The sequence below is a fragment of the Lepisma saccharinum genome, chromosome 16 (assembly GCF_977018435.1).
Source record: "Lepisma saccharinum chromosome 16, izLepSacc3.1, whole genome shotgun sequence".
Classification (NCBI taxonomy): Eukaryota; Metazoa; Arthropoda; class Insecta; order Zygentoma; family Lepismatidae; genus Lepisma; species Lepisma saccharinum.
The window spans coordinates 5,990,560-6,004,389 of NC_139244.1; the positions used below are offsets into that span (position 1 = coordinate 5,990,560).

A 13,830-nucleotide genomic window follows, 5' to 3' on the forward strand; every position below is an offset into this window, starting at 1 on the left:
GTCAAATTTCTCAATATTTGCATAAGGAACCAGCCTTTTCCGTGCCGAGTGTTTCGATGATGACGTCATGCATCCACGGACAACTGCGCATACGAACGAGCACCCCCTGACATTGACCGTAGTTCAGCTGTTGTATCATGGCTGTACTAACGAATATTTGCTTGTAAAATGTGTTCTAACTGAACGTATGCGCAAGACGGGAGAATCAATTCATAAAATCCTGTTTCCATAATAATAAAGAAGAAGCATGCACAACGAGGTGAACCGTGATAAATATTTATTCCATTTTTCTTTCTTTCCATATATCGTGTGTCATTGTTATTTACTGTTTGAAATACCATGTATTTTTTTTTCTTGAAATTTGCCTTGAATGACTGCAAGAGCATATTGTAACATTGTTTAATTGCACGATCAGAGAAAAGTAACTTGAGAACAATCGAGTGTTTATACAAACCGAAAATATACCCGCTTACATTTTCTTGTTGATATGATATCATTGTAAAACTTGCGTTGGGATGAAGAGGGAGTATAAAAATATTACCATTTCGCTTTACTGCATCCAGCCAAGTGTTATTGCAATTCAATGTTGTCCGCAGAATGGAACAGATCATGTAACTTTGGTTGTAGTGTATATATCTACTGCTTTATGAACTGAGCACGTTGCATTTTAGCATTGGTATAGCTTTCTCTCCTCCCGATATATAAATGACACATATATTATTTCGAATATTATTTGTTTTGTGCATAAATTACATCCGAGAGGACAAGCGTCACTGTTGTTTCAATATTTCTTTCCATTCGGGAAAACGCAAACACATTTTACATTTCACAACGTAGGCTATTCAAGTGCAAGGAAAATTCCGTATATTACTTACAGGAACTAATGGTCCACCTGTAATATGTTGTCGTGTAATCACAAAATAAATATAATAAACATCTCCTTACATGAACAATAGCTCCAAATCCGAGTATAAGAAAGTTGTTATATCTCTTTTTAGCATTAAAAAGAAATACATGTTTTTTAAAAAAAATATATATTTATGCAAGCATATTTTCTCCTCTTTGCAACCGAGAACCGATAGTTGCTTTCGTTGTCGAGGACAAATCATCCACGTGGAACGTGCACAAACAATAAATGGCCATTTAGTATCTAATTTACGTGATGTTACTAAATTTGCAACATGTTCGAATGTTTACTACATCCAGCACCAGTGGCGGCTGGCCAAGTGCAACAAGTGCAGATGTTTTCACCTAATTTTCAAATTAATATTGACATTTTTCATTTGCTTGTTAAATTAAACTATTTCCCAGCAGAACGCACACGATAATACTCAAATAATACGCCTCTCGGGGATACGCACGTCAAGAGTTCGTCGTTACATAAAGAAAACCTAGGGCAGACGCCACCAGGTTGCGGAAGACTTCAGCCGGTTGTCATGGCAACGGTGAAGTCACCTAGCGTTGGAATTGGACGGGTGTCGCCATCTATCCCTCGCGACAGGTTAAGTTTGCAGCAAGTTTTATGTTTTAATCTACGCGAGAACGGCGCTCAGCATCTCCCGTGCCAATCTTGCCTCAACCGTCGAGCTGTTCATGTCACAGGCAGCGAGAAAATCGGCAGTATTGCAGCGGAACTATATTCTGCGCGCACGTTTGGGTCTACATGTGTGAAATGTTGCTGCAAACTTAACCTGTCGCGGGGCTCGGTGTAGCAGTTCTCTCGTCGACAAAACATTGCATCCAGTCGTTGTGGCAAAATCGTTGCGTTCTCGCGAGATCTTGTTCCGCGTGTGTGTTTCGCGTTTCCTATCGTGTGTTGTGTTCATGTGTTGAGCTTTGGTTTGTACAATGAACGCAGTAAATGATTAGTGTATAATTTGTTGCAGACACCATTTTCCAGATGGACGGATGAAGACAAAAAAGACGTTTTAAATTGTGGGGGGCCCACTGACACTTACTATTTGTTTTTCATTGCCTATAAATGTACTTCTTCACCTGTTAATTTAGGCACGAGCCGCTACTGTCAGCACCTCAGATTTATTCTCTATTCAAATATGAAATACATGCATTTTCCGAAACCGACTTTAAAATGTTTGCTGTTTAATGTTGGACAATTTGCAACATCACAGGCACACTAGCGACATGTCTGGATTTGACACGTTGCCAAACGTATTTCTTTGACCCAAGATCAGGATGTGATCTAAGATCGACAGTTAGCTTTATACAACATGATAGAGGCTTGATCTTAGTTCACTACCGGATCGTAGGTCAAATCTGATCTCCAGTTAGTGATGTTTATACAACCGGCCCGTAGTGAACTAATCAGTTAGAAAATCTAAACCTCCCGCCCCCACGCGATGCTTGCAGGCAGCAACCAGTTCATGGAGCGGTCACGTATTCATTGACCTCCCCCGCCAACTAGGAAGCTTCATACTTCCTGTCCTGTCTCCTGTTAAGTTAGTTCCGAAATTTAAGAATATGGAGATGGTAGAGACCAGGAAAGGGAAACCGTGTGCAATGTTTAACGGATACGCGTACCGGAAATTTCACGTAAACAAATCTGCTGTTGTAACGTGACTTTGTGTCAATGAGAAATCGACGAAATGCAAAGGTACGATGAAGACCACACAATTTTCAGCGGGGGGGGGGGGGAGGTCGATGAACATGTGTCCGCTCCATGAACTGGTTGCTGTCTGCCAGCAGCGCGTGGGGGCGGGAGGTTTAGATTTTCTAGTGTTGCCCACGAGACGAGACTTTGGCCTGTTTCGTCTCGTGGAAATGCTGTCTCGTCTCGAAAATATTCGTTTGTCTCATGACACATGGTCAATCTCGTCTCGTCTCGAATTTTTAAAAGCCTGTCCCGTCTCGTCCCGTGGACAACACTATTTCTAACTGATTAGTTCACTAGATAAGATGTCAATCAAGTTGTGTCCGCTCCATGCCCTGTTCGCTCGATGAACTGTCCGCTAACAGGACAGCTCCGTGGGGAGCGGGGAATACACCGCAGACCAACCACACAACAGCGGTGGCGCCGCGAGTTACGACGCGGCGGGAAAAAGTACTACGCGAACCTCGTTCTACTGGCTGCTGAGTTTCTTACCGTGCTGGATTGGCCGCTTCCCCGCTTCCTTTGCCAGCATTAGGATCGCCCGCCGTAACAGTAGAAAATACCTTTACCTGGGGAGGATGTTTGGTGTATAGTGGAACCACAAACAAGAAAGAACCTGCGCAGACCCTGTTCCGCAACACTCCACCCTTACCGGGCCGCTGCTGGCAGGAAAAACCCAAATAAACAACTAAATAGGCTCGTTAGTCCTGGGTTCCCATCCCGTTCCTCACCAGAGCGCTCGGAACCAAAGAATCAATCACAGGCAAGAACTTACTGAAATTAATGTTGCAGGGTGATTGCTGAAAACTCGCAGAAATGGGCTTTATACATTTATTTACAATTTAACAAAACAAGGCTCGGATTCTTCCAATAATTCTTTAAGTTACATTATTTACATTCCTCTAACGTGAGCCCCACGGCAGAACTGCCAAGTGGAAAGCCGAGCATCGGCAGAACTGCCTCGGGATGCTTTTTCTCAAGGGAGGCCACTGGAGCCCGAAGATCGCTCTCCCTTCTGCTATCCAGTTCAAAAACACACTCCCTGTCCTCTGACACAGGCCATATTTATACTTCCTCCCGCGTCGCATGGGGGAGGGCTTAAAGTTCAAACCTTATTGGCTCTTATAAGCTACACAGAACCATGGAAGAAACCCAAGCATACAGAATCATACACAATCACAAAAAAGAAACAAAAAACAAATACTGTTTGTAACAGTATTATACTCCCCTCACCACTTACCCCAGGTAAGTCTGTGTGTCCAATGTCCTGGTGAGGTTTGCCTGAAAATAAAATTAAACACTAACACCGTCCACTTCACTACACTTCACTGACTTTACACTTTCCGGAATAAGTCTCTCCGAATGTTCCTCACTGCATCCTGTGATCTCTGGAACCGGTGACATCCTAATTCATCGTCGTAAAGTTCATTTCCAGGTGTGGGCTGTTTGACATCCATGGCAAGGACGTCCTCTTCCAGGCGGCTTCCTTCTTGTGAGGTTCTGGGATCGAACCTCTCTTCATCCACTCCTAGGGTAGGAGTAATATCCAGCATGTGAATTCGCGGCACTTCTCTGCTTAATTACTACAGAAAGTGCAACACTCGCGAGTAAATATGCCTCCGAATAAAAATAAACTTTTAACTAATGGAGATTTCAATTAGAACTGTCCCTTTAAAGAAACTATTTTGTAAGGGATCGGCAAAGGAGAAAAGACTGGTTTGTTATGGTCTACCCAGCTGTTTCCCCCGAAGCTCCATGGGGTGTCTCTGGGTCAGCTGACCGTTCTTCCCGGCGCCTTTCGTTTCCACCAGAAACTGTACGTCACGCTTCGGGCATCTTTTCACCTGGTTGTTCACTGATAATGCGATTGAATCCAAGTTTTCTGACCACCTGCTGTGTTCTGTGCAAAACTTGGCTATCGCTCTCTTTACTGTCTCAATTGCTGCTTCTGCAAGATCTGCTTGTGGGCGGTATGGATTAATGTACACGGGTTTGCAGTTGATGGTTCTCAGTACTTGACGAATCAGGCGGCTACGAAACACACCTCGATTATCACTGGTAAATATCGATGGGAAGCCGTAAAGGTGACAATATTTCAATAAAGCGTTGGAAATTGTCCTAGCTGTCACTGTAGTCAAAGGTGCCAAGAATATGTGTCTCGTGGAAGAATCTTCAATGAGAAATAAGTAGCGATAACGCCCCCTAGAACTGGTCGGAAATGGTCCAAACAAATCTCCATACAATTTCACTCCTGGGCGTGGCTGATTGCGACTTCTCATGAATCCCATCTTTTTACAAGAATCTGGATTGTATCTCAAACAGGTGAGGCATGATCTGCAGTAATCTCTAACATCAGAGTAAACATTTTTCCACGTAAACTGTTCCAAAATCTTGAACAGAGTCTTAGCTGCCCCTGGATGTGCGGCGTGAACTTCGTCATGGGATATTCGCAGCACTTCCGGTTTCAACGAATCCGGTGTCCAAATCTTTTGCTGCTGTCCAAACACGGGAAACATCCCCTTCCCTCCTTCTATGTTTCTGTAGAGAATCCCATCTTCATCCAGGTAAGAAGTGCTCAGATGAAAATCGAAAACTTTCCTGTTCAATTTCTCTTCCAATTGAACTTCCTCTCCCTTAAGGCACGCAATTAACAAAGACAAATATGGGTCCTTCCGTTGCTCTCTTGCCCATAATCGCTTATCTTCCAAGTTGATATTGCTGGTTGTTATTTCATTTACTTCCAACTTCTTTGCATTAGGTTCTATTGCTGATTGAGTGCAACTGTTGATTTCGCCACTAGGCTCAGGTGTTACATCACCAAGGAGTTCAACAGAAGCGGTGTCAGGGTTGTCTCTCAAAAGACGTTTAAAGAAAACAGAGCAATACAATTCTTCATCTTCGCTGTTCCGTCCATCATCATCCGAAGTAGCAAGTGACATTACATCCTCCTTAATGTCCACTAAGGTTACTTTCTCTTGATCCTTTTCCCGCGCAGCCGAAGTACCGGGACTCGAATTAGAGTCCTCTCTTCCCAGGCAAGTAGGCTTCTTTCTCTTCCTCTTTTCCTGGAACTTACTGAATTTCTCATTCGCATCATTCAGGTCGCTAATCGGAATATGATCTTTTACTTTCCTCGCAGATAACCTTTTTTTTTCCTGACTTTTTCGGCTCTGGGGGTTTGCAACACTTCTTTGTCGCGGTTCTCTTCTACGTGAATGACAGTGGAAGACAGGAGGTTACTAGTTTTCTTCTCTTTCTTCCCAATTGTGTCAAAAGGAATAATATCGTCCCTTTCATTCAGAAAAGCCCAACCGTTCAACGCGGGTGCAATTAAAATCTTCGCCCTCGCCATAAAACTTCTACCGGCGATGAGGTCATTCTGGGGATTCTCCAAAACAAAGAATTTCTCTCGGACCCGTTGACCATAGAAAGTTACATTGAAAAAAACGTGTCCCACAGTTGCGGTTTTCCCTTCAGCTAACTGTACATTCAGCTTGCTATGACGTAATTTCGCCCCCTTTCCTTCCAATTTCCGAAATAAAGACAAACTCATGCAGGATATATTAGCCCCGGTATCCATATACATATGGATCTGAATTCCATTTATTGCTCCAAAAACGAAAGGTTCCTGAATTTTACTATTTGACATCTTTATTGTCGAATTACAGGCGCGTCTCACTGTCACGCCCTGTCCATTACGTTCTCTTGACTCTGAAACTTTATCTCTCCTTGCAGCTTTGTGAAAACTTGCCAGATGTGCAGTTGATTGACAAACGTAACACTTGCGTCCTTTGCCAGACATTCCTGGGTGTCTCCCTCGAAACAGCAGGGGGTTCCTTCCCTAACCTAGAATATTTGGCAGGATCCAGAACATGTAATAGATCCTCCCCCGCGGCGCTATTCGCCCCTCTAACGGCCACCAGTCCCTCGGACTGAGGAGGTGTGGCGCCTCTCAAGGCAAAGTTAATGATTTCCTGTTCTGTTTCATACTGACGAAACGTAGCGTTTTCCAACATCTCTCCCTGCAGATTCAAAGCGTACGCGTGAAGCTCTTTCATGCTGTTGAAATTCTGACATCTTAATCTCTCACGATACACAGGGTTACATTTACGCCGAATAAAATTAACCTTTTCTTCGACTGTAGCGGTCGATTTTGCCCTCTCGAACCATCTATCTATCTTGCGAATATAGACTGCCAATGACTCGCTCTTTAGCTGAAAGCGAGAATCCAAGAATCGCTCTAATTCCCGTTCGTGATCCAACCCATGAAAATTCTGGAGCAACAAATGCCTGAATTGCACATATCCTTCAAACGGGCTTGCAAAATGAAAGAATTCCTTCGCCTGTCCTTTCAACGCTAACGGAAGGTGATTAAGCAATAATTCCTCTTCATTTATGCCCAAAAGATCCCTGTATGCATCCAGTTCATCCAAAAAGCTATAAACTTCCATCCCTTTTGTTTCCCCATTAAAAGTCGGTAACTGTACTCTAATGTCATCTGGAAGAATCCTCGGCCTCTTTATTACTCTTGCATTATTTTCTGTACCCATTGTTGGCGTCGAACTAGTTTCCCCATTAACGGACGACAACGCAGATTGAGCCCTTGTCAGCATTTCGACCCTTTTACAGCAACCGTTTCCCTTTCTTTGCCTGTGTCCGTTCACACAAAAAATCCAAGGACGAGACCCCAATAATTCTCTGTTCCGCAACACTCCACCCTTACCGGGCCGCTGCTGGCAGGAAAAACCCAAATAAACAACTAAATAGGCTCGTTAGTCCTGGGTTCCCATCCCGTTCCTCACCAGAGCGCTCGGAACCAAAGAATCAATCACAGGCAAGAACTTACTGAAATTAATGTTGCAGGGTGATTGCTGAAAACTCGCAGAAATGGGCTTTATACATTTATTTACAATTTAACAAAACAAGGCTCGGATTCTTCCAATAATTCTTTAAGTTACATTATTTACATTCCTCTAACGTGAGCCCCACGGCAGAACTGCCAAGTGGAAAGCCGAGCATCGGCAGAACTGCCTCGGGATGCTTTTTCTCAAGGGACACAGGCCATATTTATACTTCCTCCCGCGTCGCATGGGGGAGGGCTCAAAGTTCAAACCTTATTGGCTCTTATAAGCTACACAGAACCATGGAAGAAACCCAAGCATACAGAATCATACACAATCACAAAAAAGAAACAAAAAACAAATACTGTTTGTAACAACCCGCGACTCTTGTGCACCGTACTCCCGCGAGGAGGGGAGGGGAAAGCATGCTTCCTTATGGCCCGAGCTGAACGGAAGAAGGAAAAGTTGCGCGGAGACTTTTCGTCCAAGGTGCTTTTCCTTGTGGTCGCTCTATGGGTCAACATGGGAGATAATACAGTAGGTGGGGGATGCTTAAGTAAATAGTGAATAGGTGTATATATAATTGTCAATTTAGAAAACGATCTCTCTGTCTTTGCTACTGTGAGAGGAACAGTAAGGTAGTCACCGACATTTAAGGGAGGACATCGCCAATGTCAATTATCCATCGATGGTCGTATAAAATTGAAGATACAGGATTCAGGTATAACAATATTGCCATCTTCACCTCAGCCGCGGGGCTATAAAGAAAAAAGTAGCTGAGGAGGTAGGAGGGGGTGGGGCTACGCAGCCAAATGTGCAAAATGTATACTCATGGGGAAAGTTGGTCTACGTGGGCCGAAGCCAGTTATGGCACCATAGTAGGGCAGGGAGCGGGCGTCCCAGTTCACAGCCGAACGGGTGCACGAAAGAGCCAAATCTGGCCCCAAAAGAGCAAGTTGGCAACACAGCTCGGAAGGAAGAGCCTCGCGGAATCTATTCCTCATACCCTTAAAGTGCAGGTTCAGTCCCGATGAGCCTGTGTGTGCAAAAAGTGCAACTGCTACGTCAAGACGTGGCACTTGTCTAGTGTGCGAGGAGGTTTGTCTGTGTCTCGCAGCAAAGTCGTTTTGATTAATTATATCCGTTCAGAATTCCTTCCGGAGCATTACTGAAAGGATAAGAATTTTGAAGTCAAAATAAGCGGGACGTCACGGTTGGGGAAAATGCCGGCATCTGCGCCATAAACATAAAACTGCATTAATACGCGAACAGTACACCATACCTTACAACTGCTATATTTTATCCATATCTCCATCCAGGAACAGTACACTTATTGGAATATTCGCATCACGTGATGGATTGAACCACTTTAAAACACATGCTTTCTCTTTCGCACGCACTTCAACTTTCTTATCTAATGTTAAGTTACTGTACGCACCACGTTTCGACATTGCGACTCCACTAAAAACACACAGACAAATGATCCCTTCTGTCCGGCTATACGCTCCCCTCTCAACTTGTTTCTGAGAGGGTGAAGGTCACATTCGAACAAACAAAAGCTCTGAGGCAGTGCCGGATCTACAAATATCCCCCCCCCCCGCAAAATATTGACAAAGGCCGCCTCTACCTAACTACCTCTATACACACACACACGCATAATGTATGTGTATGTGTGTGTAATTCTTGATCTCATGTTGACAAACTCCCATACGAGTGCCTACAGGGTGATTCAAAAGTCCGTTAACACCCCCTGTGAAAAGTAACGGAGCTAGGCTGGGTACAATTGGTCATGATAGAAACAGGTTAGACTTAGGGGGAACCTACCACATTGGTGCGTTTCATGCGGAAGTCCGCCATATTGGTGGCCGCCATAATGAATTCAACTCAATTTTTTTTTTAAAAGGAAATGTATGATGTATATATGACACTGTTTTCTCACACCTGGAAAATTATACATTTGTTACAATCATGCAGACTTTTTCCTGCATTTCTCGTGAAACCCGGGGTGGGATTTTTCCGGCTTTGTTCTTGCATGGGAGGGGGGGGGGGTAAAGAAGGCCGCAGCGTGGTGCTGATCACATCACCTTGTTAATCGCCTGGCCACCCACACTTTACCTCCGCACTCGAGGTTCGGTGCACTTCGTACTCGGCTCTGATTTGTCTAGGGGTATCTTTCTTTGTACGACAATGCACGTGGGTTGCTACAAGTCAACATAATTATATAATTAACTACAAGAGACAACGGATAACCTTTTTGAAACCTTATTGCTATAGGGGATAAATTACCTTGTCCAGCATGTGTGAAATTAAAAACGGAAATTTTGGATATTTTCTATAGTTTAATTAACGTAAAATTTGAAGTATGTACAAATCGTATCCGAACGTTCATTTCTCTAATTATCGGGCCAAAACTCTAATTTTGATGTTGGAATCTCTATTGTTTGTACCTGGATGCTTTACATTGCATGAATTACATCGGGAGTACGCTTGTCACAAGGTAGACTCGCGTTACTCCAAGAAACGTCTTAACAGGCGCTAGGCCGCCCGACGTGTACATTTCTCAACCTCCACGGTGACAAGGCACTAGGCTGCCCGGCGCACCGTAATTACTTCAAAATAACATCCAGTACAACTACCTTTTTACCTGTAAACTGGACACCAAGGCACTAGCTTGCCCGGCAATCCAATCTCTTACAGCATCCGTTTCGGGAGACCTGTCCTCCGGTCCTAGCTAACCGAAGCAAAAACAGCCTCTCCCTTCCAAGTCTCAGTTCCAACAACCGACCTCCCCCACTCTCATCTGGGAGTTTATATACGTTTGGTTGGCGTCTGTTGCCAACCGCCCTTCTTTCAAAATGTTTAATCTTTAGCAGCTAAACTGCCCGCCTTTTCCTTGAACGTTCGAAACACGAAGAAAGAACAGAGCTACATGGTATTTATACATGGAATAATAAGAACCTAAAAATGCATAATAAATTGATTTACTGTGGGGTTTTGCGGGTTGTAGATCCGGCACTGATCTGGGGATTCCCGCTGCCCTCTTTTATCTGCCGTCGGCACATCTGACCACAAAAACAACATTTTCAAGAAGGTGTGTTTATGGGCACATGGTGCATAGTGCATAAAGTGGACTTAAAACATAAAATCAAACGTGTGTTTATGACGAAGCACAGCTGTGTTTACACTGAAATGTTAAACCTATCCAGAGTGTCAAATATGACTTTTCTTTACTTATTTCAAAAGAGTTACACAGGATTACTTTTATCAATTTTATTCTACAACAGAAAATACATAAATCAGTATCAGCCTATATTAATCATTTATCGTTAATCGTCAAAAAACATTGTAAATACAGTATTGTTAAAATATTCCAAGCATTCTACAAGTATGTGCCAGTCTGTTACACTTAATTATTATACACTACATAAAATTGTCAAAAACATTATAAATACAGTGTCATATTTTGAAAACATTATATAAGTAATAGCTACGTATATATAAACACAATATTTCGATACACTTGCACAACAACAATACAAACGTTATTTGAATTCTTGTAGGTATGCAAATGCTCGAAGGCATTGCACGCGTTGTTTCTATCATTTCCATATTCTCAGCCATCTTGTCGTCTCTCTCAAGTCTCAGTTTTACATAAATACTAATTTCCCAATGTATATCCCTCATATATACTTTCATCTTACATTCATTTACCAATCATCTTCCTTTTCAATCGAAGATATAAACACAGCTGGAACTGGGAAACGTCATAAACACACATGCGCGCGGCGGTGATGACACTCCGGATTGTGGACCAAGGAAGGTCTTGACATATGTCGCGGCGGAAATGAACCGATAAGAAGCCTCGGCGCAAGCGACACGGACTCGTGAAATCTGCCCCCCTTGAGAAAGAATCCTGCGGCCGCCCTTGGCTTGGTACCATAGCAGCGAAACAAAAATACAACAAAGAAACAAGTCTAGTCCTGAATGACGTAAGTTTTGGAATTTTCAGAGCAGAAATATGCAAGTCACGCACAAAGGTTTGAATCACACGACCCGGTAAAAGGCTAATTGTAGGAAAAGCAAGTATCTCGCAAAAATTATCAAGGTTGCCAGACCATCATTATCAAAACCACACGTCAAGTCTAGAAAAGTCACGTTCTGAAGTTCGAAAGGTCAAGGCGGAGGCAAAATGTACGGCTTGGGTTCTGCGGGAATACCGTGTGATGCACTACACTATAATTAGAACTGATCCGATAACACTGAGTGATGTTCATACCGAATTCTACCAATACCGATGCTTGAAAATTATAATAATTGAAAGTTGTTCACAATATTCATTAATATTAGTGGTTGAGCACAGGCCCGTAGCTAGAATTGATCTCCAGGAGGGGCTCGCGGGTTATCAGGAGGGGGGGCTTTGTAAACCAAGTCCATTTTTTAAAAAAATATTAAATGAAGGTAAATTATGTGTGTTGGGGGCTCATTCATTTATAAATATCATATACTACACAAATACTACATTTTCTACATCTTTTAAAACATCTCTTGAAGTGTTAATTGACTGATACTGAAATTATCCCTTACACACCCCATACTATTTTAGATGATACAGATATGTATATCACACACAACAAACGCACAATATTTAACCACAGTGCCTACAGTATATTCCACCCCCGGCCGAAGCAATTAAACTCCCCTTCCTTCCCAAAACTTGGGAGCTGCTGTTGACATTTGACGCAGATGCGGAGGGAACTTGCATGATGACATCAAAGTCACAGATTTCTGTCTAAACGGGTTGCAACAGGGACAATGAAGGTACAGATAAAGAAGCTCCCCTATGAAAGAACTTTCTGAAGTCTAGAGAATATTCTAAATACTTGCAGCTACTTCTGCCCATAAACAAAATGAGCGAATGTAATAGATACTGCTCATATGCTGTGGATTTATCCTTAAAGTTGTGAGTTGTCTACATTTTCACACTTCACTGCAAACAAATTATGCAAAATAGTTTACCTGGTTGATGGCAGTGCCAGGGGGGAGGGGGGCTGACGGCAGTTCTAGGGGGCTGAGCCCCCCCTGGCCCCTGCCTGGTTGAGCATCAATTTACTAGAGTTTAGGTTTAAAATATACAAAAATTACATCAGAATATAAAAATTCCTGTTATGTAATCACAAAAATAAGTTCTTCCACATAACATTGGTACAAAATCAACGGAAACTTCAAATTTTGCAAAACTATAATAATAATAATAATAATAATAATATCGCGTAGCATTTTTCACAATTCAGCGAACGATAAAACGACGGAAAAGTTACAGCCGGTATCGGATCAGCCCCATCTGTAATGCTCCCAAATCGCATTCACTATCTCTTTCTTATAGATGGGAATGCTCCTTTCTGTGTCAGACTAAAATTCATGAGGAGTATACATACACCTTGCCACATATAATGGCCTATGGCCGCGCAGACAGAGACAACACTGCGGAACACAGCCCAACGACGTTGCCAGAATCCCTGGTAGCCACGCCTTCGCCAGAAGCATCTTCAAAAGGAGTGACGCCGATTGGCTGTCGCAGTCACGTGACGCTCTGTGCTGCGCGGACGGGTCAATCTGCCGTCGTGTACGGCAAGCTGTATAGATCGAAATTCGAGAAGAGACAAGTACTTACTTGTATCCCGCCAGGACGTTGAGCAAGGTGGTCTTCCCAGCTCCCGAGGGGCCCAAGATGGCCGTCAGCTGACCAGCACGGAAGAGTCCATTCACTCCTCGGAGGATGATCTTTGAACCTGCAAAAAAACCGAACTAAAATTAGATTCTATATTATACGTACACCATAGTTGGAAAGCAATATGGCCAGAACACAACAGAGAATTATACTGGCTGTAAGTCCGGACGCCAGTGCCTCGCTAGTCTGCAAAATGCAGTGTGCTACGTTGAAGGGAGTTTCTTCCTTCATCGGTGGCCTTCCACCCTGGTCCCCTTACTTTTCACCCCCAATAAAAAAAAAACCTTGACCATTTTACGGTTTCAAATAAGAGAAAGAAAAGCTATAAGCAGGGTTGTTAAAGGTCCAGGAATTTTAATTAAATTCAATTCCGGTCCAGGAATTTTAATTAAATTCAATTCCGGTCCAGCAATTTTAATTAAATTCAATTCCGGTCCGGAAATTTTAATTAAATTCAATTCCGGTCCGGGAATTTTAATTAAATTCAATTCCGGTCCAGGAATTTTAATTAAATTCAATTCCGGTCCAGGAATTTTAATTAAATTCAATTCCGGTCCAGGAATTTTAATTAAATTCAATTCCGGTCCAGGAATTTTAATTAAATTCAATTCCGGTCCGGAAATTTGAATTAAATTCAATTCCGGTCCGGGAAT

The 13,830-nt window shown here is 42.9% G+C and overlaps 1 protein-coding gene across 1 annotated transcript in view; it reads right to left on the reverse strand.

Annotated features, from left to right (window-relative positions):
* LOC146000219 (ATP-binding cassette subfamily G member 4-like) overlaps positions 1-13,830 on the reverse strand; it is a 140,023-nt gene that overhangs the window by 82,002 nt on the left and 44,191 nt on the right. The window contains exon 2 of the mRNA XM_083137617.1: positions 13,121-13,238. Coding sequence (XP_082993743.1) covers positions 13,121-13,238 — 118 coding nt within the window. The remainder of the gene's footprint in view (positions 1-13,120; positions 13,239-13,830) is intronic.